The 26,549-nt window shown below is 33.0% G+C and overlaps 6 protein-coding genes and 1 long non-coding RNA gene across 8 annotated transcripts; 4 read left to right on the top strand and 3 right to left on the bottom strand.

Moving 5' to 3' along the window:
* The first annotated feature begins 731 nt into the window (after positions 1-731).
* Positions 732-5,313, top strand: LOC8280584 (alpha-dioxygenase 1). The gene is made up of 10 exons (XM_002517356.4): positions 732-937; positions 1,069-1,269; positions 1,383-1,532; positions 2,788-2,921; positions 3,312-3,525; positions 3,646-3,791; positions 3,967-4,194; positions 4,299-4,501; positions 4,624-4,867; positions 4,936-5,313. Exons 1-10 carry the CDS (start codon positions 830-832, stop codon positions 5,159-5,161), a joined length of 1,854 nt encoding a protein of 617 aa, XP_002517402.2. The 5' UTR covers positions 732-829; the 3' UTR covers positions 5,162-5,313.
* A 478-nt stretch (positions 5,314-5,791) lies between these two features.
* Positions 5,792-6,405, top strand: LOC8280583 (TATA-box-binding protein 2). Its single transcript, XM_002517355.2, has one exon. The coding sequence runs from the start codon at positions 5,814-5,816 to the stop codon at positions 6,384-6,386; it is 573 nt and encodes a 190-aa protein (XP_002517401.1). The 5' UTR covers positions 5,792-5,813; the 3' UTR covers positions 6,387-6,405.
* Positions 6,406-8,936: 2,531 nt separating this feature from the next.
* Positions 8,937-11,390, top strand: LOC8280582 (U-box domain-containing protein 40). Its single transcript, XM_002517354.4, has one exon. It carries the CDS (start codon positions 9,490-9,492, stop codon positions 11,164-11,166), a length of 1,677 nt encoding a protein of 558 aa, XP_002517400.1. The 5' UTR covers positions 8,937-9,489; the 3' UTR covers positions 11,167-11,390.
* A 591-nt stretch (positions 11,391-11,981) lies between these two features.
* LOC8280581 (nucleolar complex-associated protein 2) lies at positions 11,982-16,902 on the bottom strand. The gene is made up of 11 exons (XM_015718238.3): positions 16,702-16,902; positions 16,431-16,570; positions 16,277-16,348; positions 15,643-16,188; positions 14,667-14,969; positions 13,996-14,325; positions 13,686-13,892; positions 13,452-13,538; positions 13,024-13,118; positions 12,753-12,878; positions 11,982-12,450 (listed from the first exon to the last, which is right to left on the bottom strand). The coding sequence occupies exons 1-11, from the start codon at positions 16,718-16,720 to the stop codon at positions 12,051-12,053; spliced, it is 2,325 nt and encodes a 774-aa protein (XP_015573724.1). The 5' UTR covers positions 16,721-16,902; the 3' UTR covers positions 11,982-12,050.
* Positions 16,903-18,490: 1,588 nt separating this feature from the next.
* On the bottom strand, positions 18,491-19,883 carry LOC107261130 (peroxidase 31-like). Its single transcript, XM_015718120.3, has one exon. The coding sequence runs from the start codon at positions 19,743-19,745 to the stop codon at positions 18,783-18,785; it is 963 nt and encodes a 320-aa protein (XP_015573606.1). The 5' UTR covers positions 19,746-19,883; the 3' UTR covers positions 18,491-18,782.
* A 2,479-nt stretch (positions 19,884-22,362) lies between these two features.
* LOC107261132 lies at positions 22,363-24,654 on the top strand. Its single transcript, XR_001535093.3, has 3 exons — positions 22,363-22,725; positions 24,233-24,252; positions 24,358-24,654. It is a non-coding gene; the product is annotated as an uncharacterized LOC107261132 (long non-coding RNA).
* LOC8280580 (senescence-associated carboxylesterase 101) lies at positions 23,413-26,409 on the bottom strand. Of its 2 annotated transcripts, none has more exons than XM_015718175.3 (4): positions 26,250-26,409; positions 25,701-26,070; positions 24,635-25,234; positions 23,413-24,387 (listed from the first exon to the last, which is right to left on the bottom strand). In XM_015718175.3, the coding sequence occupies exons 1-4, from the start codon at positions 26,258-26,260 to the stop codon at positions 23,572-23,574; spliced, it is 1,797 nt and encodes a 598-aa protein (XP_015573661.1). In that variant the 5' UTR covers positions 26,261-26,409; the 3' UTR covers positions 23,413-23,571. The 2 variants fall into 2 exon arrangements, with proteins under 2 accessions (XP_015573661.1, XP_002517398.1); XM_002517352.4 differs by having other exon boundaries at positions 26,191-26,363.
* Between the last annotated feature and the right edge of the window lie 140 nt (positions 26,410-26,549).

Genomic DNA, 26,549 nt, shown 5'->3' on the forward strand with positions numbered 1-26,549 from the left:
TTATATATAATAATAATAATATTTATAGTGTTTAAACTCGTTAAAAATTAATAATTAAGTAGTTAAATTTTTAAAACTAATAATTAAGTGCAACACTCTATAAAATAATAATTTCAGTAGGTCACAAATTATAGATATCAACATAAATTTTTTAAGTTAAATAAAATAAAAAATAAAAAACACGTGATAATAATATGTTGCAATAGCAATAAAGTGATAAACTTGTCTAATAAATACAAATGTCTTTAAAATAAAATATTAAGATTCAAGAATTAAAGATTTAGATTATTAAATTTGGAATTAGAGATTTGGATTACTGGATTTCTATTACTCCGTGACTTTTTTTCTGCATGATCTTTTTGACAGATACAAAGATCACCATCAATCTCATAGTCTTTTCTTCTATAATAGAAAAAAAAAGAGCGAATAATACATGAAAAAAAATAGAGATGAGAAAAAATGAATTGAGAAAAAGATATTCTAAAAATATATATGAGATAAAATTTACTTTAAATTCATGTCATTAATAAATTCATTTTAATTTTTTATATATTTAACAATTTTTGCTCAGTCATCCATGTTTGCAAGATTTTAAAAAAAATTTAAAAGTCACCATTAACATACCTAATTATTAGTTTTAATAATTCAATCACTTTGACAAATTTAGACACTAAAAATGTAATTAACCTTTCTTCTATTTATATATACACAATGTAAGTAAGAATTAATCTATCTATAAATAGGTGTAAAATTGTGTTATAAAACAAAAGAGTCAATAGAGCTTCTAAAAGAGAGAGTGCGTGTGAGTGTGTGTTTGTTTTCATTAGTAATGTCGTCTATGAAGTCTCTGATAAGTTCTTATTTGCATCGTTTCATCCATGAAGATTTCCACGCAGTTGTTGCCAGGATGACCATCTTAGATACTTTCCTTTTCCTTGTAATTAAAATCCCAAAACTTTACTTCTGTTCCATCTTTAAATTTATTGTACTATCATGCAAAAAATAGTACGCAGTAATCTCTGTTGATTTTCTTTCTTTCTTCTTTATTCTTCACATTCATGCATGCAGATTGTGCACTCCATTGATAAGCTGGGGATATGGCCTAAATTACCCGTGTTTTTAGGTCTGGTGTACCTTGCTTTACGCCGGCATCTTCACCAGAATTATAGCCTACTCAACGTTGGTAAGACTCCGGTTTTCAATGACGTTGCTAGTAGCCAAGAAAGTTTCTTTGGCCGGAATATGCTCCCTGTTGATCAGAAAGATAAGGTGTATATATATACATTTAAATAATTTACATTGAAATACAAATATTAATGCTGAGTAGAGAAACTATGCTTTTCTTTAGTAAAATAGCATAGTGTATAATGTATATAATGCAGTTGAAGAAGCCAGATCCGATGGTGGTTGCTACAAAATTACTAGCAAGGAGAAACTTTAAAGACACAGGAAAGCAGTTCAACATGATAGCTGCTTCTTGGATTCAGTTTATGATCCATGATTGGATTGATCACTTGGAGGATACCAACCAGGTAATACCATACATGATATATATATATATATATTAACTAAAATTCTTTTACATTTTGAAATCAATTTAATTAAAAAATTAAATTGATAAAAAATAAAATTTAATCTTCAAACTTCTTATTAAAGTTATATTTTACTTTGACAATTTAAAGTTAAATTATATAAAATTTAATATTCTTTGATAAATTTAAGTACTAGTAAAATATTTAAATTTTACTAGGATTTAATTATGTTAGAAACTAGAGTAAGTAAAAGAATACTGGTTAATTTTTTTTTCTACAAACATTAAAATTAATTTTTACTAAAAATAGAATGTTACTTTAATTTGATTTAAAAATAAGTTTAGAAAAGCTTGATACTTAGTAATAAATTTAATATTTTTTATCAATTTAATTTTTTGACTGTCTTGACTTTGGATGGAAGGGATAACAATTAATTTTAATAAAAGACAAGGAGGTTCTAATATAATAAGCAAATTATAAGGGCAACTTGTATATTACACTAAAAATCAGAGCGCAAGTACCATAAAACCAAACCTAATTGACCATTATTTGGGAAAATTTCTGATAAAAAAAATTTTAATATAAAATTAAAAAATAGGAAAATAAAATTATTTTTAAATATTGAAAAGTAACTAGGATAATGTGAAAAAAGAAAATGTGAGGAACAAATAGTTACCCCATAAAATAACTAAATCATTCAATGGTTTAAATAATTTAAATTCTGTTATTCAATAAAATAAAATTTAAATATATTTTTTATTTTTTAAATATAAGATAAAGAGTGGATTTAATTGTTTATATTTGAATAATTATATATAACTCTTTATCTTTATTATAATTAATGCAATGCCAATTTCTATACATTTTACCAATTGATATTTATTATTATTTTTTATTTTACATAATAATTAATGAATATGATTGTTTTGTAAAGATATTCATTTAGGAAAAAGAACATTTTATTTTTTAATGGAATTTGAAAATAATAGAAGAGAGAATATAAATCGAGTTGTTTATAATAAGAAGATAGCAAAAAGGGGGGGAAATTATCCTGCTTAAGTTATATAGCTCTTATAAGATGCCAAATTCAATTTAGGAGTTTATAATGGATTTCAATTTGGATATATTATATGATCATTTCTCCATCTACATTGGTAAAATAAAATAAAATAAGCTGGAAATTTACATTATGGGATGATTATTATATATGCTTATGCAATGATAATTTTGAGTCGGTTTGTTTTTCTGTAAAAAGATTGAGCTGATTGCTCCCAAAGAAGTAGCAAGTCAATGTCCCCTTAAGTCTTTCAAGTTCTATCAGACTAAGGAAGTTCCCACCGGATTCTATGACATCAACACTGGTGCACTCAACATTCGCACTCCTCGGTGGTAAGTGTTAGAATTGTTTACATGTCATTGTTCGATCGGTTTATCTAAATTTTGTAATAGATTGAACAGAACAATCGTCAAGTTGATTTAAATTTTATAATATATTGAACAGAATGATCGGCCGATTGGTACATCTAATAAAAATAGAATAATTTTTAATATTTAAAATTTATTGTAATTTTTTAAAAAATATATGTAGTATATATAAAATACTCTTCATGGTGATTAGGTATATATGAATCCCTCCAACTTTCTTAATTAATTAAATTTGGAGAGAGTTTAATTTACTTCTAATGACAAAACATAGATTAGGCATGTATAATTAAGTTATGCAATCCATAATAAATTCAGATTAAAAAATAATAATTCATATGCATGTGAATTTTAAAGGGATGGAAGTGCTATATATGGTAGCAACTCTGAATGGCTGCATAAAGTGAGAACATTTAAAGATGGAAAGCTGAAAATATCAAAAGATGGGCTTCTCCTCCATGACCCAAACGGTATTGCTGTTTCTGGAGATGTTCGCAATAGTTGGATTGGTGTCTCCACTCTGCAGGCCCTCTTTATTAAGGAGCATAATGCAGTGTGCGATGCTCTCAAGGTATGGACTTTGCCTGGTTTTGATTTCGCAACCTTATAGATGACTCCATTATTACCTGGTTCTTTTATATTACTATTGTAAATTCTTTGGCTAATTTATTTTATTTTGTGATGTTTTCAGAAGGAGTATCCAGATTTAGATGATGAAGAATTATATAGGCATGCAAGATTAGTGACTGCTGCTGTAATTGCCAAAATTCATACCATTGATTGGACTGTAGAACTTCTGAAAACTGATACATTATTAGCAGGAATGCGTGTCAACTGGTAAATTAACCCTTTATTTTTATATCAGCCAACATGGTTATAAAAGATTGAGTGAATTAGTACATTGAGATCTGAAAAATCATGAACTTTTCTGGAGTTTATTAACTTCTGATTATCTACACTATCAGTTATGTACTCGATCATTTCAATAGTTTTGAGTTTGAAATTTTTTTAGGTATGGGTTGTTGGGAAAGAAATTTAAGGACACATTTGGGCACATTGGAGGAGCAATTTTTGGAGGTGTTGTGGGTCTAAAGAAACCAGAAAATCATGGTGTCCCATATTCATTGACTGAAGAATTTGTTAGCGTTTATAGAATGCACTCGCTACTACCTGATAATTTTATTCTCAGAGATGTTTCAGCTGAACCTGGTGTCAATAAATCTCCAACACTAATTAAAGAGTATACTTTTATTACTCTAATATCTTTCCTTTTGAGTATTAGTGTTTTACTTTGATCCTTTTTTTTTTCTTTTTGTTTCTAATTCTTTCATTGTGCATATACAGAATTCCTATGCAAGACCTCATAGGCCTAAAAGGAGAAAAGGAACTATCAAATATTGGATTCACTGCACAAATGGTCTCACTGGGTCACCAAACTTGTGGGGCTTTAGAATTATGGAACTACCCAATGTGGCTTAGAGATATTATACCACAAAACATTGATGGAAGTGAAAGGATTAATCATGTGGACCTAGCAGCTCTTGAAGGTAATATCACATGATTTCTTCTCTTTTAAAAAGAAAAATACATTGTCATTGATACTACTTATTTTAATTGATTTATCACCAAAATGCTATATGGAATTGATAATTGTCGATGACTGATGCAGTTTATAGGGATAGAGAGAGGAAAGTTGCAAGGTATAATAATTTCCGCAGGTCCCTATTGTTAGTACCCATAACTAAATGGGAGGATCTAACGGATGACAAAGAAGCTATTGAAGTTCTGAGTGAGGTGTATGGTAATGAAGTTGAGGAACTTGATCTTTTGGTGGGTCTCATGGCTGAGAAGAAGATCACAGGATTTGCCATTAGCGAGACTGCTTTTGTCATATTCCTCCTTATGGCAACTAGGTAAATTGTTTTTTTATTGCCTTATATTTTTCTCTATATTTGTCATAATATTTTATTTGATTGCACAGGAGACTAGAAACTGACAGATTCTTCACAAGCAATTTCAATGAAGATACATATAGAAAGAAAGGACTTAAATGGGTGAATACCACAGAAAGTTTAAAAGATGTGATTGATCGTCACTATCCAGAAATGACAAAGAAATGGATGAATTCTACAAGCGCATTCTCTGTTTGGAACTCACCTCCTAATGCTCATAATTTCATTCCTCTTTATCTACGTCTTCCAAAGTGATTGAAACTCAAATCATTTAGAAATTCAAGTGTGTGGCCTATGTACTAAATAATCTTATATTCATCATCTTCATGCGATGATGAGGTACCAACACTAATGATGATGTACTCTGTTTCAAAATTTTATTGCTACGTATATGCCTTTGAGATTAAGTTATTTTATTTATAATTTTTTAAGCTTGCGGGCTTATATGAGAAATTATAAATTAATTTTATTTATATATCATATATGGAGCAGACCAATTTATCTAAATAAGAAAATAGATAAAAGTCTAAAATCTATAGTTATAACATTCGGGAAATGAAATCATATTTTAATAAAATATGATAAAAGTAAATATTAAAAGAGTCAACTGAATGACATAAGTTTGAGCATTAGAATAACATAAAAGAAATAATATAAAATATCATATGCTTTTTGAAAGCTCTCTAATAAAGATACATAAAGTCAAGTTATGAAAGATATCATGATAATCAAGACTGTAATTCAAGACTACTTAAACAAACTCTAACAGAATGTGTGTTCTAATTGGGTTTCACAGGAATAATCCTAATCCAAATAGGATAAGAATTAATAGGAACTATATATGGGAGCGATAATCATATTACGTACATTCTTGGACATATACAAACCTGAAGCATAAGAATTGTCAATGGCGATACCATCAATCCCTTCAGATCATCTAATCCCCACACCCATACTACAGAACATAGTATCAACTGTTAACTTAGACTGCAAACTAGACCTCAAAGACATAGCACTCCACTCTCGAAATTCCGAGTACAACCCTAGGCGTTTCTCTGCCGTAATTATGCGACTCAGAGACCCTAAAACCACCGCATTGCTTTTCGCATCGGGCAAGATGGTCTGCACGGGCGCTAAATCAGAAGCTCAGTCCAAAATAGCAGCAAGAAAGTATGCAAGAATTGTGCAGAAGTTAGGGTTTCCTGCAAAGTTTAAAGACTTCAAGATTCAGAACATAGTTGCATCTTGCGATGTTAATTTCCGCATTAGACTGGAGAAGTTTGTTTACAGTAAGCATGCTGCTTTCTCAAGCTACGAACCTGAAATATTTCCTGGGATGATTTATCGGATGACAAAGCCAAAGATCGTTATGCTAATATTTGTATCGGGTAAAATTGTGATTACAGGAGCCAAGACGAGAGAGGACACCTATGCTGCCTTTACGAATATCTATCCTGTTCTTGCAGGGTTCGCGAATTAATAACCATAGACATGGAGTATAGGGTAGAGAGAGATTTTTCTATCTGCGGCTTGTTTTTCCTTCCTTTTTAGCCCTCTCCATTGAATTCAATTATATACTATACAGTATCATACATATAACTACCATTAATTCCTTTATCTTTTCTTCTGGTAGAATTAATTCCTATATCTCAATTCTGAGGTTTATGAACTAAAGTGCTTTAATTTGGCCGGAAGATTTTATAGCAAAGCCTCATCAAATAGAAGTTTGATATGTATATTTCAGTTCTTAAATTGCCAATTTTGAAATTGATAAAAGTTTTATGAAAATGTAACACTGTAAAAAGTCAAATAATGAATGATTCATAGCATATAATTCCGTAAATTAAATATCACCGCCTCGCACGTAGATGAAATAGTAGTAAAGATCGAGATCTTAGGTATCCTACTCGTACGGGTCTTACTGGATATATTCTAAATTAACCAACTTTATATGTATACATGTATACCAAATTAGATACCACTTATCTTGTTCGTATACAGGAGCCCTGGCAAAAGTAATTCAGCTTTCACCATCCATCTAAAATCTATGTATGTATGCTTGATGTGCAACAGCATGTGGACCTAAACACTTTTCGTTGATAAAAGAAAAAAAATAAATTATGAAAGAATCTCTTCTCCAAAAAGTTGTAAAAAAAATCAACAATAACAACAACAAGTAAAAGCAAATTATAAGAGCACAAAAAGATTATATAATTGGGTTTTGACAGGGGAAAAACCCTAGAACAATCATCTAATTTTCATAATATATTTTTTTTCTTACGACATACATAGCAGTAATTGAACCTTTAACCCTGAAACAACTCATTAAATAATTTATTTGTACAGTTATATAACATATCTCTTTAATACATTAGTCTTACAGTTTGATCTCAGGAATAATATAGATTTATATATATAAAGCGCTAATCATACTAAATTTTGACGTTTAGGAAAGAATTATTTAAATCTGAATTAGGCAATTTCTTTTTCACTTTTCTTCAAAGAAAACCATCTATTTGGACGTGTATATATCAACCATGTACTATTAAACCGACCCACCGGTCCATATTTGTGGACTTATTGATTCAAAACAATAAAAGTCCAGTTTGTCAAGATTCCTAAGGGTAAAGAGACAATGGCATTTGGAGACAGCCAAAATATGCTTTAGTATATACTTTTTCCTCCTTTATTATTATTTTCTTGATAACTTTTCTAAAAGAAGAAATCCCACAGTGGAAATGGTGGATATTTTCCTTTATTTGGGCTATTTTGAAATTAGATTAACCACTCATTCTATTTTTTTCATTAAAACATATTTATTTTTATTATAAGTTTTTTATTTTAATAAATAATAATGTTCTACTAACCGCATGAGTCATGCTCCATACATTCTAAATTTTTTTCAGGTTATCGAACTAAGAAAAATAAATTAATAAAAAATCGGTAGATTTCATATTAGAAGTAAACTTTAAGATTATTAGCATGGTAATGATTTTTAATGAAATTCAAGCACTTAATTATGGATAGATAACTAATGAAGTATTGCTTTATCAAGCAGATGCAATTACATGTAAAGCAAAAGAAAAGAAAAGAAAAGTTTGAGAGAGAGAGAGAGAAGGGAATGTAGCATAGGTGATGAACACATATGATCCAGCCTAGAACACTCTAAAAAGTCAATAAAGGATCGAAGGTCCACTTATTTTTAGCAATTAAGTATGAATTATGATACATAATTATGTCAAATTAATACTTAACACTCTAAAAGGATAGTGGCCACATTCTTCTTCTCTCTCTCGCCATGCAAAGTAAGTGACAGAGAGCTGCATTTCTTTTTCTTCTACTTTTTGGATTGAAAGCAAGTAGCACGAATGGCTGTCGCAATTAATCTAGAGCCCACTTTAGGAGATCAACGGTGAAGAAAGTGCCACATCATTTTTTGTATTAATCTTCTGTTTTCTTTTGGTAAGGAAATTCCTAATTTTCTGTTAAGTCACAGAATAAAATTTGCTCAGTCTAAGCAAAGCAAAGTGCTTTTATTTTATTTTATTATTTCTTTTAATAAATAATATTAGCATAAATGTAAAGCTGATAATGCTAATGGGCTTTAACAACAAGATCAATAATTGCATGCATTTACAGACCTGACAATAAGGAAACATCAAACATGCTTCTTGATTTCCAGTTTTAAAAATATGAATCTCAAAAGGGAATAAGAAATATATAAAACTCAATTTGGCAGGCAAAGCTGCTAAGGTCTTATATAAAATGTCATCTTTTATATCCATAATTCATCTGATTGGATGTTTTCTGATCATTGGTTTAAGTAAAAGAACAAATTATTTCTTTTAATATACAATGAGTCTTAATTGGTAAAAACTAATTAAATTAAGTTGTGTCAAAATGAACTTTAATTGAAAATATTTTTTATTATTTATTGGATACTCCGCAATTGAATTGTAGAATTCACATAAAAAATAGAATGATAGATTGGAATTCTATATATATATATATATATATATGTAAAAAGTGATAAAAGAATTGTGGAAATCCATGAAACAAGAGTCATCAAATAATTAACATGAATGATATTAAAGTGAGCATGAGTTGGACTCCCCATATCATAATGCCCACAATTACCCACGAATCCAAACATTCATTACGTAAAAGCAAAACCCAAAAGTCAGAAAAACAAAACAAAACAAATAAAAGTTAACCCATTTTCCCTTTACCAAACAAATCTAAAGCAAATCAAATTACAAGAGAAATTATGGTGATGATGATGAGTTGGAGATTGAGGGTTTATTCCTTCTTCCGAAACCAAAGGAATCATATCCTTCAAAAGAATCTCATTTCATCACGCCCTAACCTTAACAAACATTTCATAAAAACCTCTTAACCTTTCTCTCTCTCTCTCTCTCCCCCAAGACTCAGTCTTCACTCTCACTTCTCTATTCCCAAAAATCTGTTTTTTCAAGCCATGAACTTGCAACAACACCAACAACGTCTCTTTCATTTCTACATTGTCTCATCGTCCATACATATTTGAAAGGAGGAAAAAGAAAAGGAAGGAAGGAACACTAGTAATGGATTTTCAAGAAGCTATGGTGAGGCTTATTGTACATAATAATAAGCCTGCGCAGAAAGGAAAAGGGAAAGGAAAAGGAAAAGGAAAAGGATCAAAAGGGTCATCAGTTTTTGATAAAGATGATAAACAAATTGATCAAAAGCAGCACCAACCCAAATGGAAAGTTGTTTCCTTTCGCAGATCTTCATCAACGAAACCACAACTCAACCCTAAACTAGAAATCCCAATAGAGTTTCTTTGTCCAATTTCTAATATTCTCATGAATGATCCTGTTATTGTTTCCTCTGGCCATACTTTCGAACGTTCTAGTGTTCAAGCTTGCAATACGCTTGGTTTTATACCCACTTTAACAACGAATACTACAGTTCCTGATTTCTCTGCTGTTATACCCAATTTAGCTCTCAAATCTGCCATCATCAACTGGTGCAATAAGCACTCTCTTGAGCCACCAAAACCTATTGATTTTTTCTCTGCAGAGAGGATTGTTCGTGCAAAAATGGAGGAGGACGCTAGGTTACAACATAAGAAAATAAGCGAAGAGCAACAAGAGAAAGAAGCACATTCATTGAATTTGACTCATTTCTCTTCGAGTTCAATTGAATCAATCGAGTCCGCACGTGTATTACAGTCCACAACTCGACCCAGTTGCTACTACTCTTCTGGTTCTTCTTCTTCATCAGAGATTGAAACCCAAAACATTAATGAAGAAGAAGGAGAGATCATTACAAAACTGAGAAGCCCACAAGTGTTTGAGATTGAAGAAACACTTATTTCAATAAGAAAGATGACGAGAACAAAAGAAGATACAAGAATCCATCTTTGTACTCCAAGATTACTATCAGCACTGCGTTCTTTGGTCACTTCAAGGTACACTAACATCCAAGTTAATTCAGTGGCATGTTTGGTTAATCTGTCATTAGAGAAATCAAACAAAGTTAAGATTGTAAGGTCAGGGCTTGTTCCTTTATTAATTGATGTATTAAAAGGAGGTTTTCCTGATGCACAAGAACATGCTTGTGGTGCTATCTTTAGTTTAGCTCTTGATGATCATAACAAGACTGCAATTGGAGTTTTGGGTGCTTTGCCTCCACTCCTACATTTGTTAAGATCAAATAGTGAGGGGACTCGGCACGACTCGGCCTTAGCACTGTATCACCTCTCACTCGTTCAAAGTAATAGGACTAAGCTTGTTAAACTCGGGGCGGTCCCAATACTTTTGGGTATGATCAAGTCGGGTCATATGAGAAGTCGGGTTTTGCTTATTTTATGTAACTTGGCTTCGTGTTTGGACGGACGGGCTGCAATGTTGGATTCGGGTGGGGTGCATCTTTTGGTGGGTATGTTAAAGGAGAGTGAGTTGGAATCCGCGTCAACTCGGGAGAGTTGTGTCTCCGTGCTGTATGCGCTGAGTCAAAGCGGTTTGAGGTTTAAAGGGTTGGCAAAGGCTGCAGGGGCGGTGGACGTGTTAATACAACTGGAGAATTCAGGAAGGGAACAAAACAGGGAAAAGGCAAGAAAAATGTTGCAAATGATTAATGGGAGAGAAGAGGAAGAGGAGGAGGAAGAGGTGGATTGGGAGGAACTGCTCAACTCCGGATCAAAATCGATAACTCAGTGTCGATTCAGCAGTCGGAAGGACGAGTCAAGTGAAAAAATATCCGAGTTACAAGTATGAGTGGAGTTCTTGTTTTTGGGTTTTGGTTAATTATTTGGTTCCTTTCGGGTTTTGGATGTGGGAGCCATTTTTTGGTTGGGCACTTACATTTTGGGGGTCCTTTTTTTCTTTTCATAATTCCTATCAAAAGGTGATGGGCATAAAAAGGTGTAAATAATGTTGAAGCTTGATTCTGATGAAAATTAGAGAAATGTTCAATAAGATATTTTTTTCTTTTTGTTTTTGTTATGTTGTTCTGTCAATGAATTTATTCTGTGTATTTTGACACAATTAATTAGTTGCTCATTATTTCAGATTTCCTTTTTTTTTTTCCTTAATTATTTGTTTTTATTTTAATTTTAAGTATATTAAATAAGGTGTTTTGCTTATCATAAAAGTAATTAACTCGTACACAAATAGTAATGAAGATTTAATTGTGTATAGAATAGATATGCTTTCTTTTGTAGTTAAATTTAAGTATTTTTCTGATTAGAAGCTGGGAGGAATGGAATAAAATGGGAAGATTGGAAAGAAACTTTGAACTTAGAATTAGTATTAATTTAGTGTCCTTTTGTAGGATATGATAAAGTCTATACTTTCTTTCTCTTGTTAAATCAAGTCTATACTTTCTTTCTCTTGTTAAATCTCTTGTTAAGATTTAACAAGAGATTATATGGCATAAACTAAAACGTTTATTCATTAAAAATTAAAATGAATACCCTAGTGGATCGGCACATGTTCTCCTGAAGATCAAGGCTGTGTGCGAGCAACAATTCCTGCAGATATATATTAGCAACTTGTAGTAATAATGAGTATACAAACAAAAGTGAACCATATCATCAAAATTGACAATCCAATTCTTCATTAAATTACTTCTCTTTCTCTTTTTCAACTTTGCTTATACATCAATTAGTTCTTTTCCTCTTCTTTGCCTCAGATGGTACATTCTTCGTTGACAAATTTCCATAAGGCTTTGGTTTCTTCCTGTGCTGTTTAGGAGGCACAGGTTTTGCTTTATCACCTTTGCCCTCAGAAGGGGAGCGACTCCCTGAAGACTTCTTCTTTGACTTCTTTGTACGAGATCTCTTTTTTGACGAATTTTCAGGAGGATTCTGCTTCTTGTTCTGTGGCATAGGAGATGCTGATTTTTCACCTTCGTCTTCGGAAGAAGAAAGAGAATCATTATCAGATCCATCTTCATCAGAACTAAGTACCAGGTCCTCCACGACATCTTCATCCAAAGGTCCCTCTTCTTGCTTCTCCCCTTTCTTTTTCTTTTTCTTTTTCTCCTTAGAAGCTTTGGCCCTACAAGCCAAAGAGGTAAAGCTATTTGAGTTGTAAATAGGATAGGGAGAGCAACTAATAAAATATCAAATTGTGTACTGATGCAAGAAAATTGATTCATGAGCACACATAATTATATATTGACCTGATAGAGAAATTTAAATTACTCATCAAGATTTGGTTTTATTAAACATGCACTAAAGAAATCTAGATTCTGATGAATATGTATACATGCATCTTTTCGTGGGGGCAGGGGGAGAATCCTTAATTATGATGAAGTATGCACCTGCATGCTAGTGCAGAGAGAGAGAGAGAGACTGTACTTGGATTCACCTCCTGGTAACCAGGAGGAACTGAAGATGGCAGCACCTTTCTCATTATCAGAATCATCTTCATCAATTTCTGACACCTTATTTCCAAACTCGGAGGAGTGTTCACCCACAAGAACACTGAAAATCACCACACGCATCTTATTATTTGGCCGTCAGTGAGGTTTGACCACTATCATGCACCATTAGAGAGGGCAAATATATATCTATCTGTATATATGTGTGTGTGTGTGTGTGTGTGTATATATATATATAAAAGAAAAACCTGGATTCCGCCAATGAATTGTTCCGCTGTTGTGCTCTCTGGCGCAAAGTCGTAACATAAAGTGACAGAGGGCTGGCTCCTGACATTTTCTCATCCTACAACAAAATACAGGACTCATTAGTCAACATTCTCAATGGCATCTTATGGTCCCAGCAGATAACAATTTTAATCATTACCAAGCACAGCCAACTTCAGTAAGAAGTCAACCAGCTAATGGCTTGAAAGAAATGCAAACAATAGAAGACAAAAGAGTTCAGAACAACTCCCAACCCTTTCTTTTGGAAAATGAGAGGTACTTGGACAACATAGAAATAAAAAGACACCATTCTTGAAGGAGTACACAAAATATCGGCCAGCTAGGCACACATCTTCCATATAGGAGCCACACATATTCGGCAGAGAAAGAGAAGGAAGCATGATCTACAGACCTCAAGAAAAGTCGTAACCGCTGGATCATTTGGTAGAAAATTTATCTGCATACGCTTTTCATTGGTAAACTTAGAATTAGCATCAACCTGGGACATGGAAGAATGAAAATATTAGATTGGCCAGAAAACTTAGCTAAATTTAAAAAGAGCACTGAAATATCCATGCTGTGATTCATTTCTGAGAAAAGGGATGCTACAACGGCTCACAACTGATCGCTATTTTAAAATACTCGCCTGACGAAGAAGCTGCCTTATTTCTTTCCGGAACCTTTCAATTTTGGTAGTTTTGCAAAAATTACGTAACCGCACAGCTGGAACGAAAGACAGTTCAAAGAAAGCAACAGAATAACTCCATTGACCTAAATGTTCTGCAAGCTCTTCAACCACAGAAAATACACATGCCTCCTGAAATGCTCGTGTTTTTAGGGTAGGCTTGCTCACCTGAATTAAAATTTCTCCATATTCACATAAACAAAACTAAGGAAACCGTAAAATAACTAAATCAATAAATTTAAGGAGATAGAGAAAAATAATTCAACTATACCTTTAGTATGGTACGCAAATCAACTGCTTTCCCCACACCTCCAGTAGGAGGTCTGTTCAATTCTTTCATATCCAGCATGTCCAAAAGGAGTATAGAAACAGGTATGAAAGTACCAGTAGAAGCAGCAATACGATTCAGCATTCTGACACACCTCAATCTAAGGGAAAAATACCGAGCAGTTGGAACTAGGCGAGCAACTCCAGAAATTATTTGAGTCAATGGATAAGCAAGAGGTCTAAAATCAGCTTCTGAACTGTGAGCACAGACAGCTCCAGTCCAAAGCTCAAGGCAGTTGATGAACTTCCATTCGTAGACTTTGCGAAATGATTCCTATGAAAACAGAGAGAGGTGTGAAACAAACAAAGGAAAGTAAGAAACCACCTCGCAATTTTTCAATCTACGGAATAAAAAATAAAATTGCAGGTCTGGAGTCTCAAAGGACAAACTCAAATTTGCTAATTTTGGGGCATGGATACAAAAAATGGTACAAGAATTCAAACAGTCTTCGGCCCAATTTCTAAGAAAATATAGTCAGTTTGAAAAGATTGTGAGACACCTAGTCCATTGAATACTGCTGCCATGCCAGTTAGATGTATCCAAATTTAAACGAACAAAAAGCATTTTAGGAGCAGAACAAGGTTCCTTTGTTAAAAAGTGATAATTCAAAATACCTTTGTTTTCATAGTTATTGCATCACGCAAAATCATTCCCAACTGCCTGATGAAAACAAAGGCATGTTGATATGCAGTTGGAAGATCCACACGAAGAAGTTCTATGACACAATTCCCAAGAAATTCAATGTGTTGTAACTTTGTTGCATTTATGAACTGACAATTCAAAACATAGGCTTTGTATATCCCTTTGAAGCATTCATCTAAACAGTCAGATCCAAGTCGAATGCATAGCTCTCTCAGGAAGAGAAAGCAGATAGCAGGAAGGGCACCTCCTCCTGTACCCCAAAAGTGAAGGACAACCTGAAATAGATGAAGACAAAAGATTATTCTTGCTTACCAAGAGATGACCATATGCCTTGGACATCATGACAACCAGCAATTATGGGTACCATAAACAATGTCTGGATTACATGAACAGGTGTTTGGGATTGCATTTGGCAAAAGTGCCTTTTGAAAAAAAAGGTTTCTTTTAACTTTTTAGTTCTCACAAACTGCTTTTCAAAGCATGTTTGATATAAGCAGTTTATAGAAAATTTAAAAAATATATCTATTGAATCTAAAAATTCTAAACCTGCTTTTTAACACCCAACAGCAAACTGATTTCTTGTATTGGTAACTGCAGCACCAAGAAGTGGCAGATGTAGTATTTAGATGCTTGGTGGGAGCAGAGCGCAGGGTGGGGGAGTGGAGAGAATAACAATCTAGAGGGGCAGGTGTATGTATCTTGAGTACTTGTACCGAGTTCTTATTCCTAAATCTACTTTCACGTTTAAACTGTGTTTATCTCCTAACTTTGTGAACGCCAACTGATAAATAATTTCATCCTAGCAACTCATCTGTGAAATAATCACAAAAAGAACATGGCTCCATCAGAAAGGCATGAGAATAACAAGTGCAAGTGATAGACTAGTATTCGGAGAACTCTATTCAAAACACTAAACTTCAAGAAAATGATGTGTAGAACTCTGTGTACCTTAATGTACTTCCGTAGTAAATTTGGAAAACCAGACAAAAATATGGATGAATATTTGATACGACGTATTGTAAAAGATATCATATCTGGGTCAGTCATTTGATTCAGAACATGCAAGGCATTTCCAAGATATGACTTCACCAGGTGGCTGTAATTCTTCCATTTTCTTGTGCTCATCAAATCATTGATGGTTTCTTTCTTACCACCAGAAGTAGGTAGCCCCAACAAGTTGCGAAGAATGCCATCCATTTCACTAAGTACAAATGACATTATCTTATTAAAGACACTGCTGGACATGATGGTGAACTTCATTGAAGGGTCATCCCCACTATCATCACCATAGTGACATGCAATTCTGAAAGCTTTCATTAGAGAACGAACAGGACCTATTTTTCCATTTTCTCGAACTGATTTACACCAAGAGTCTACCATATCAGTAGTAATCATATTTTTAGATGATTTCTCTTCCTTTTCAGGAATATCATTACCACGAATTTTTTCATCCACTTGCATTTTTGCATCATCCACATCAGTATCAACATCCTCCTGCACAAATTGCAAAAATGTGATTTAGCAATGCAATTTAGCACACTAATATGAAAGAATCAGAATCCTGAACAGACTCTGCAATTACCTCAATATCCTCATCAGTAAATTGTAGAAGCTCTTCATCATGCTCTTTCAGATATTGATAGAATTCAGGATCCTGTATAAAAGAATTATAAGACATATATTTAACATAACAAAATAAAGTCTCTTATAAAGAGAAAATATAAATAAATAAAAACCTTTGCTTGAAGTCTTTGCAACTGATTTTTATGTTCCTTAGCTGCTTTTTTCTTAGATTTCACTTTGCTTCTGTTTCCCATTTCTTCTTCTTCTTCTTCTTCTTCTCCTTCTTCACTTGCCTCATTGTCTAAATCCTTAACTGAGATATTATCAACAACCAATTGTGTAAAAATTGAAAGAAAAACATTAGAAAACACTATCCACATCAATTTTCTTTTCCAAAAAAGAATTATAAGAATGCAATAATTGAGGCATATAAGAAATCAAAACCTGGGTATTCTACATCCATGGCGACAAAAGAGTAAAGGATGGGTTTTCTTTGAATCAAAATTTTAATTAAAAATACGAATTTTGTGAAGGAGATGAGCAATTGTTAGTTCACGTTACAGCTTACAAAAACTGAGCAAGCAAAAACCCTAATTCAAGTTTTAGGGGTTTTGACTTCATTTGACTTTCCTCTCATTTTTGGGCCCATTACAATTGGGTAGGGGATATGGATTAGCCCATTCCTCTTTTCATTTGAAGTTAAGCAAGAACTGATAATACTTTCTTACAGTAATACGTTACAATTTTATTTTGTACAAATCCCAAAAAAGAAAAAATTAAATATCATCAAAGTAAGTTATTGCCAGCCGTCTCCTTAATTTTGAAACTCTTTAGCGAGGGAAAGACTAAAGTTATCAAATTTTATTTGCCACAAAAAATTATATTATTCTAAAGAAAAATTGAACTGGAAACATGAGAACCAAGTCTCCATTTTTTTTTCAATTTTCCTTTAAATCCTTTTGTTAATGTTTTAGCTGCAAATAGATTCGCCTTTCCTTGGCAGTGACTATCAAATTTGGTACAATTTTCCCACCAAACTGATCTTTTAGTAGGGATGCCTGTTTTGTGATCTAGGGAGCACACGTCTTTTCGGACATGACTAGACTGGACCTGAGTATCTTTTCTTGTGACTGGCCTTCCATCGTTGTGATATGTGATTTTATGTATGGCCCAAATGAATTAAAAGTTTGGGCCCTTAGAACATTGACTGGTTATGGGCCCGGGTTTCATCAGAACGGTTCCGATTCCGAACCGGGTCGCCGACGCTCCACAGCACTTTAGGGGTTGGCTTCCACTGTAAAAGGATATATAAAGTAGCTAACTTTTGACCCATATGTATGGACTGCAGGTTCATTTTTCTGCCTAGGGCATTTTAAACATAGTCACTTACATCTGCTCCTTTCAGGGCAATGGAAAAGAAACCTTCTTCATACTTGATAATACCAAATGTTGTCAGTCATCAGATGAACCCCGAAAATAAGAATGACAAATTAGTTTCCATATTCAGTCATCAAAAATATAGTAGCTGTTTACCAACTTCAATTAAATTGAATTCAATAATGTATTATGTTTAAATGCAGTAGGCTATGGTGGTTGAATTCATACTTTTGAAGTAACTAGAGGTGGGGTTTGCACCTCTAGAGGTTTGACATATCTAGAACTTTAAAAGTTTTGATGGCAACACTAGATTTAGATGATGATGATGCTGCTGCTGCTGCTTTAATGTCCGCAGTGAAGAGGGGTTTTCATAAATTCTTGTACAGAAATTTCACTCTGCTTATTGTCATCATTTGGTGAATTTTACACCTCATGTAATCAAAACCACATGCCTGGTATATGCGATCATAGTGTTTAAAATAACTTTTGACAGGCACCGAAAGAAGGTTAAAAGGAAAACCTAAAGAAGCCATGTGGAACAGACAAATTTCAACTCAAGACTGTAAATAATCTATACTATCTTCATCAACTCCAAAAGCATCTTTCTTTATCAATGTTATTATTATAACAAAACTCTTATTAAATTCTAGTTTCAACCAGTAATTAACCAACACTGGTTATGTTTTCAAAAAACCGCAGTTTCCCATCACAACTCTGTAATTAAAAACTAAATGAAAAGACAGAGTTGGTGCTATTTCCATAAACTCATTTGGTTTTGCAAACCAATTAACTGGTACTGGTACAAGATCGCACTAGCAATTATTTGCAGAATGAAATGGAGAAAGAAGCAAAATAGTTTTCTGTACTAGGAAAAGCTCTATATTCAACAGAACGAAATCAAGAGACTCACAAGGAGGAAAACTGAAAGACTGACATCAAGAACAAACAAACAATTAAACAAATTATGTATAACTTAAGCTTCATATCATGATTGGTGCAGAGAAAGATAAAAATTGTATACATATCATCTTCAGATCCTCGCAGATTTAAGAAAGAATTAACTCAAGAAGAACCCACCATCAACCAATTAATCTCCCTTTCCTTCCTCAATCACAAGAAGAAATAATTAAAAGAAAACTTTGACATTATCAGTTGATAGCATCACACCTGCGCCTAATCTCACCTCTTCTTCCGGTCTTGATTCCATGAACACTAAGCTTCTCCATAGCCTTTGCAAAATCATGGAAAAACTTATTCTGATCTTTAGCATACATCTCCACAAAAGGCCTGGTTCTTGGATCATTATACAACCCATGATCTGACTCTAGTAATCCCAACCCTTTAGGCAAATTCTGGAAATACATGTTATCAAACTTATTTGGAGTCATAATATCATTAAAAACTGAAAGAGTTGGATTCTTTGGATAATCAGCACAAGCCTTCTGCAACCCTTGAGCAAATCTTGGATTATAATGTGTGTCATTATACACACTGCTACTGAACTCCTTGCAGTGAGAGAAACCTATAGTGTGCGCCCCACTTAGAGCCACCATTTCCTGAATAGTAAAACCTTTAGAAGTGAAAATCTTGATAATGCTAGACATCGGCGTAGTGGGTCTTGGCAGATTCCCTTCTACATAAGAAGATTTGGAGATGCGATAATCCTTCCTTCCAAGAAGAACGTTATAGTAAGGACCACCCATCATAGTGACAAGGTCGCGGGTGGCAACAGCAAGGATATCAGCGCAAGAAACTGTGTTGGGGCAAGAGAGCTCGAGAGCAGTCTTGGCACGAGTGACTAGATCGAATGCGTCACCTGGGAGTGAGAGGTTGATGTCTGCATCGCGCTCGGCCATGTTGAAAGGAGTGGAGGAGATGAGAATGGAGGCGTCGCAGCCGTTGAGGAGACAGTCGTGGAAGAAGACACGGAGAGAGGCGGCGGCGGTTGTGGGGCTAGTGATTTGTTTGTTGGTAACGGTTTCTTGCATGATTTGAGTGAATCTTGGACATGATTTGTCGTAGTAGTTGTAAGAGAGTCTTGATTCAGAGAAGATAAAAAGAAGAGAGAGAGAAAGGAAAATGAGGAATAACGAGGGTGGTGGCTTTGTCATGGTTGCTGTGGCGGTGGTGGTGGTGGTGATGAGAGAGGGAAAGGAGAGTGCTTTTTTAGCTACAAAAGTGAGCTCAAGAAGAAGTGATGGCTTTACACTTCGAGAAAATGCACGCGCCACTCTCTTCACTAGCCACCAATCACGGGTTGCTTGCGGGGCCAGTTGTGAATGGCTGTTTAGTCATTTGGCAAATGCTCATGAGCTGTGTAATGCACAATACAACCATGTTAGTGCTGTTCCGGAATGGACCAATATGGACTATTACGCACACATACAAAGTTTATTCTATAAAATTATGATTTTCTTTTTATAATTTCTATTTTATTATTAAGTTTATCATTACATTAGAATTTTCACATATCACATTTTTGGAATAAAGTTTAATTCACCCCTGATTTTGCTAACAGAAATGCTTTTGAATTTTTATAGCCATTTAAACTTAAAATTTAGTAGTTTATTCAATTAGCCCTTATTTTTAAAGAAAAAATAGAAAATGAATCATAGTTTTTATACATACAAAAATTATATTTTATGTAATAAAATAACTAATTATTTTTAATAAATTAATAAATAATATATATATTAAATATTATTACTATTAATTATATTATATAAAATCATCATCGATATCGCTTGTATAATTATAAACAATGGCTTCTTGTAATTATAATAATAATAATTCTATATTACCGTTAATAAATATTTTTTTACGATAACAATAACAATGACTTTTAAAATAATAACAAAATCAAAAACAATCACATCAGCAATAAACAATAATATTAGTAACAAAATCCACAATATAACATTGATAATAATATCACAATGTGTTTTTACTCTTTTAAAATTCAATTTAATTTAATACTTAAACAATTAAATTTAATTTCGCCAAAATAAAAAAATTCAAAAATATTCATGATGTCCTTTTTCTGTTTCGAATTTATAAGAATAAAATAAAGACAAAATTTTGAAAGATAATAAAAAATACATTCGATAAACAATTTCATAGATGGAATTATAATAACAAATCAAAATGTTGCAGTTCTCTTTTTTCATCAGGGAATCCATTATTGGTGAAATAGGGTTTTATTCGGCGGTGGTCATGTATCTGTTCAATGTGGGTTCATCTAATTCCATCATTTGTGGGAGCCATGGATCTGTTGATGATGATACTGAGCTGGTGGCCATTAATTCTTAAAAATAAAAAAATAAAAAATCGAGAGAGAAAAAACATAAGACGAGCATAGATTTTCAAGAAAATAATTAATATTTTCTATATTTTTTTAAAAGTATTTTATTCATTCATAAATAACATAAATTTTACATTATATTTAAACTGTTTCAATATAAATAAATTAACTAGAAAATTTTAATTTATGTTTTATGAATTTCTTTTCATTTCTTTTTCTGGCAGCCATTTTATTGCACAAATGGGAAGGAGAGAGAAATCTGAGACTTTGTGTGATAACTGATGTGATGTGAAATTACAATAAGGTCCACATGAATACGGTGCAGTAAGTTATGGATTGGATACTGCGGCGACTTGGGGCGTGTGGGTTTGTTGTCCTAAATCATATATTTAAAAACGGCGTTTTCTGGATATTAATATATATTTTTTAAAAGAAGCATTAAAATAGGTGTCAGCAAGAGATAAAAAGAAGCAGAAAGGACCAACGGTGTGATTGGCGCGTATTCCGTTGCTCACATGACGGATCATGTTTGGGCTTATTCATCGATATTTTCAGCTTACGCGGAATGTAATGGGCCCCACTTCTTTTTCTTTTCCCTTTCCAGGACTTATAATAGTAATTATTTTATTCCAATCAAAAAATAATTTATAATTATTTAATTTTGGGACAATATCATAAATTTTGCCAGCACTTCATTATTTTTGAAGTCTAACCATTATTATCAACCAATTATAATAATAACAATTGGTGTTTGACAATGGCGAGTGTGAATAGAAAGTTCCCATTTATAATATACTATAGCTTAAATTCAATGAACTTCTTTTTAAAATAAATTTATTGAATTTATAATGAACATAAAAGATAAATAATAAAATTACTTTCAGAAAAAATAAGTAATAGAAAAAGAAAAAATTTTGAAATTAAATTCTATTGCTTGAATTGAGAATACTCAACAAATTATAATCATATCTTCAAATTATATATATTATTGTATTTAGTTGAAGTATTTTTAAAATTATTTTATTTAGAATAATAAATAAAATTCATTTATGAATAATTTCTACGTTTGAAGTGTTTAGTACTAACTACAAAATTGATTTAAAGTAAAATAATATTATTTTGATAATAAAAAAAAAATTGAAAAAGATATTATAATCTCATCAACTCACTTATGAACATGTAATTTATTTAAAAATTAAATCTAATTTGTTAATTCAATTTTTGACTGTGGTTTGAAATTTTTAATCCTTTTATATTAAAACCAACAACGTATTTGAACTAATTGACCAATTTTAATAAATTAATTTGTAATTTGTGATATTACTTATAATGTTTAGCCCAGAAAGTTTAACATTGGGTTCAATCCAAATAATAAATAGAAAGTATTATTTGGTATGAATCTTTCTTTAGAAAAGAAAAAACAGGGATTGGAAAAAGAGTATTGGCATTACATTTATAGCTACAGGTTTACTACAGCTTATAATTTGCAAGAAAGTGTCGGTGAATCATCTCCCAGGTCGGCAAATAAAAGCCTCTTCATATTACTGTCTTAAAAACAAATTAACAGAAAGATCAAAGACACATAAAATTCCATAAGATAACATGGCCAAGGAAAGAAACTCAAATTCAACACTCAAGCAGGCGCTGGAAAAAGAAAAGGATGATTAGGTGAAATTAGATGAGTAGAGGAGATGATGAGCATGTGCAAAGCTGGTCCTACCATTTTAAGTTAGGAAGACCAAATGGTTCCAAGGGGACTCTCTCTCCCTCCTCAATTCACAAAATTTCAGGTCTTTTCCAGCTTATTCATTTCACATCACACCACTTTACACTATAAATTCTTACTTACTCTATTTATTTATTAATTAAATCTATATAACAAAAAATTATATATATTGTTTGTAATTATTATCCTATTTTATTAGGGTGTATATTCCCAGTATAGAATTATATTTTTCATTTTTATTAGTAGCTAATATATATTATTTGGTACATGCTTGATCAAATTTATGTTAATTATTTTCATGGATGATGATGACATGAATTTTGGATGTCTAGGTTACCTTCCTCTCAAACAAACTATCTCAAATGAAACGGCAAATAAATAGATCATTAAGGAGACATGAGATTAGTTACTCTTCCTAATCTATTCCTGCCTTCAGAGGAGCCCTACTCCAAACAATTCATTTCAAGTATTTGGATAAATACTGCATAATCCTTTTATAAATATATATATATATATCAAGCTTTTGCCAAACTCTTCCGAATAGAATCTATGATCAAGTTATCTTAGCATCAGAATCTAGTAATTTTCATTTGACCATGCAAGATGTAACCTGTAAGCATACCAGTTTTGCACCAGTACAAATTTTCATAGTTATAGGATGTGTAAATACAATCCCAGAACTTTCTGGAAACTGAATTATGAAATATAGTAACATTATAAGAAACAGGAGTAGAAAAAGAAAAAAAAAAAGGACGAACAAAGGGAAAAAGATGATTCCATTTATGATTTAGTAGACTGGATTGCATTTAGATTTTGCATAGTAGTCAACTTTGAGATTTAGACATTTATTTCCATCAACCAAGTTCAATCTATGGCTACATTTGCATGCAAGAGACAAGATATCACAGGGCTAAAAGCATCCCTTCTCATATTGGACATATCTTGCATTCTTCATAAAGTCGAGGAGTGAAGAATTAGAAGCAACATCCTGAAACCCTCTCCACCATTTCATAAAACTGCTCTCTCTCAGGAAAATCTCTGGCGACACTGCATAATTGTTGATTTGATCCATCACATAGGTCTCAAACTTACTCAGGTACTCCCTTGATGATTGTTTATCCACGGCACTGGATGTTGCATCCTTCAACACTTCACTTGAAATGAGAGCTTCCTCAACATATGCCCAGAAACAAGAATCTTCAGTCAGACTACCAGCTACATTTTGTTTCTTTTTGGTACTTGCAGGGCCTGTAGGTTTCTCTATATCCTCTTTTTGCCACTTCTCCAAAAGAATGTAATGTTTAGATCTTCCTTCGCTCTCATAATTTCTTCTTCCCTTCTCCCTGTAATATTCTGCTATGTCAAGAGGTTCAACCATTCTTCTATAGTTCATTCCTGCATAAAGCCATGTCCCTCGAATGAATGATCCTTCTTTTTGGGGCTTTTTCTCAGCTTCTTCAACCATGTCTTTCCAATAGTTTGTAAGAAATTTCTTATGCTTGGTAATTTCTCTGTCACTAGTAGACAAGAGACTCTTGTAACTGTCATAGTAACCCATTTTTTTCTTGCAGGTCTTCTTGTACCATTCTAGGTAGGCCATTTTGATCTTTATTTCATTTAGTTTTCTGCTTGGATTCAATGCTTTTCTTTTATTTAACATACAGATTTGCTCCCTCTGTTTGAGTTTCTTTATCAGATCAGCAATGTCCATGTTGTGCTGTTGTTGCTGCGAAGAATCAAATATTAATTTTGGATTGGATGTTACTTTCCTGAGGATCCAAAAGAATATAGCACAAAGAGGAAAATAATTTTGGCTCGAGAAAACATAGTGGCAATCTTTTGATCATCCAATTTTGTTGCTTGTGAAGTAATTCTTCAGGATTTTTTAATGAGCAGGAAATCATAAATTGCTAAGAATATATGCAATTTCAGTTATGTGCACAAAATGTATTCATTACGCAAGATTCAGTTACCTGAATCCTTTGATCTCCAATTGCTTCCAGTTGTAGAATAAATCCTGCCTGAAGTGAATCCATAACTGATAAACTAAGGCCTGAACTTCCCTTTAAGATAACTCTGGTTTTCAGATTCTCCACTAATGTCCCATAATAAGTCAGCAACTGTTCACCAGAAACCTGACTTCTTGTACTTTCCAAGCCCATTGCTGCTAACAAACATGCAACTACTTCAGGGTCCTCAGCACAAGCACATCCCAAATGGGAACACAAGAGAAATGCACCAAAGGGCCTATAAGCAGCGGTTTGTGGAGTTGAGGCCAAATATTGATGAGTAAGGGGTGGAATGAAGAGACATGGGACTGGGTCTTGGTTGGCAGCGACGTTCAAGAAACAAGAGTTCCATGTCGAGCGTTCTGAAATTGCACGTTGAAGGCCGGAATCGCCTAATAATGGTGACCCAAAAGTGATGCAGAGAGGACGCTTGGACTTTGAGGATGGATTGATGCTGTCTAGCAGCCATAAGGTAAAGAGTGAAGCTAACGATCCCCCAAGTGAGTTTCCAGCAACAATTAATGGAGTATCCACTAATAATTTACACGTCGCTGAATCAATTAACTAACAGATGACACACCACAAACAAAATCAAGAACAAATATATTAGAATCAAGTAACAAATGAGGCAACAATTATAACATAGCAACCAAAAATCTAGGTCTATCTTAGCCAAAAAGATTTTATAAGAATTCATAAACTCATGCACCCTTGTTTGGATAGTATACACATGCAAGGATTCAATTCTTTCAACTTCAGAAAGAGAAAGCATTTTGAAACAAACGAAAATCATGATAATTTTGGCATGATTTTGCAACATGATTTGAAAGAATTGGATTCCATACATGTGAACTTTCCAAATGTGAAGATTGACTCAATAGAATCTTTCATTGTTAGACTTCCCAAGACCACTCTCAATATAAATGGTACAAAGATGTTGAAATTTGTAGAGAATGATTATGACCCAGTTAGGCAAACTTGTATAATATGATTTCTTTTCTTATAATTATGGATAGAACAGAAAAGGTACCTGGGTTTTGAGGCGAGAAAAATCATCAAAACTTTGGTAAAAAAGGGCGATAGCAGCTCTATTGACAGAAAATGATGGATTGCCTTTAGAGCATAAGAATTCAAAGTGATTAAAGTTCTCCTGCTTAAGGGTCGCTGATGACACCAAATCAGCTCCTTCTTGAAGATGATGAACAGTACAGCAAGGAGAAGTCACAAAAGCAATAATTGTATTACTCTGTTGCTTCTCAAATTTCCATCTTAGAGATAAAGATTGGCGTTGCTGTTGATTTGGGTCTGCTTCAGATTGAAGAGTATAAATTGCATTCAGTGAAAGATGTAGTAAATTGGAATTGACCGCTAAATTGGCCAATTCTAGTCCACTGTTAAACCTGCAAGAAAAGAACATAAAACACCGGAAGAAAACATAACATTAAAAGTCTGCGTCGGTTTCCTGTAATAACTTGATTAATAATCTTTCGAGTTATAAGAAAGTAAAATATTGGACATACAAGGGAAGTTGGCTCATTCTTGTTGCTTTTGCTATCAATAGAAATTGGGAAAGTATTACCTCAAGAACATAATATTTCAAGTTAGCTTCATTGTTATGCTTTAAATAGTCAAGTAAACTGCTAACTGTAAGTCATTGGGGTCAGTAGGTTCTTTACTTAGGAAAGGAAATCTCTCTGCTTAAAGGTTTGATCTAGTTTCTTAGATCTTTCCTAGTCAATATTAAGTATAATTTTTTTTTTTCTATATATGATTTAAGTATAATTTTTTTTTTCAGATTGCGGAAGTAGGTGAGTTTAAGAAGGGGCTTCTGTTCCCTCACAGATGAAAGTCATGTATTTTTTTTTTTTTCAAGCGGTTG

The sequence above is a fragment of the Ricinus communis genome, chromosome 5 (genome assembly GCF_019578655.1).
Source record: "Ricinus communis isolate WT05 ecotype wild-type chromosome 5, ASM1957865v1, whole genome shotgun sequence".
Lineage (NCBI taxonomy): Eukaryota > Viridiplantae > Streptophyta > Magnoliopsida > Malpighiales > Euphorbiaceae > Ricinus > Ricinus communis.

Coding starts and splice junctions, on each gene's coding strand:
- LOC8280581 (XM_015718238.3), bottom strand. Junction 13,893..13,995: donor ATTTGCGTACCATACTAAAG/GTATAGTTGAAT, acceptor ATTTTAATTCAG/GTGAGCAAGCCTACCCTAAA. Junction 13,539..13,685: donor TAAGGCAGCTTCTTCGTCAG/GCGAGTATTTTA, acceptor TCCATGTCCCAG/GTTGATGCTAATTCTAAGTT.
- LOC8280582 (XM_002517354.4), top strand. CDS start 9,490: ATGGATTTTCAAGAAGCTATGGTGAGGCTTATTGTACATAATAATAAG.
- LOC8280584 (XM_002517356.4), top strand. CDS start 830: ATGTCGTCTATGAAGTCTCTGATAAGTTCTTATTTGCATCGTTTCATC. Junction 1,270..1,382: donor CTGTTGATCAGAAAGATAAG/GTGTATATATAT, acceptor TATATAATGCAG/TTGAAGAAGCCAGATCCGAT. Junction 1,533..2,787: donor ACTTGGAGGATACCAACCAG/GTAATACCATAC, acceptor TTCTGTAAAAAG/ATTGAGCTGATTGCTCCCAA.
- LOC8280583 (XM_002517355.2), top strand. CDS start 5,814: ATGGCGATACCATCAATCCCTTCAGATCATCTAATCCCCACACCCATA.
- LOC8280580 (XM_002517352.4), bottom strand. Junction 25,235..25,700: donor TTTCTCGCCTCAAAACCCAG/GTACCTTTTCTG, acceptor GTCATCTGTTAG/TTAATTGATTCAGCGACGTG. Junction 24,388..24,634: donor TTGGAGATCAAAGGATTCAG/GTAACTGAATCT, acceptor GATTCTTCGCAG/CAACAACAGCACAACATGGA.
- LOC107261130 (XM_015718120.3), bottom strand. CDS start 19,745: ATGACAAAGCCACCACCCTCGTTATTCCTCATTTTCCTTTCTCTCTCT.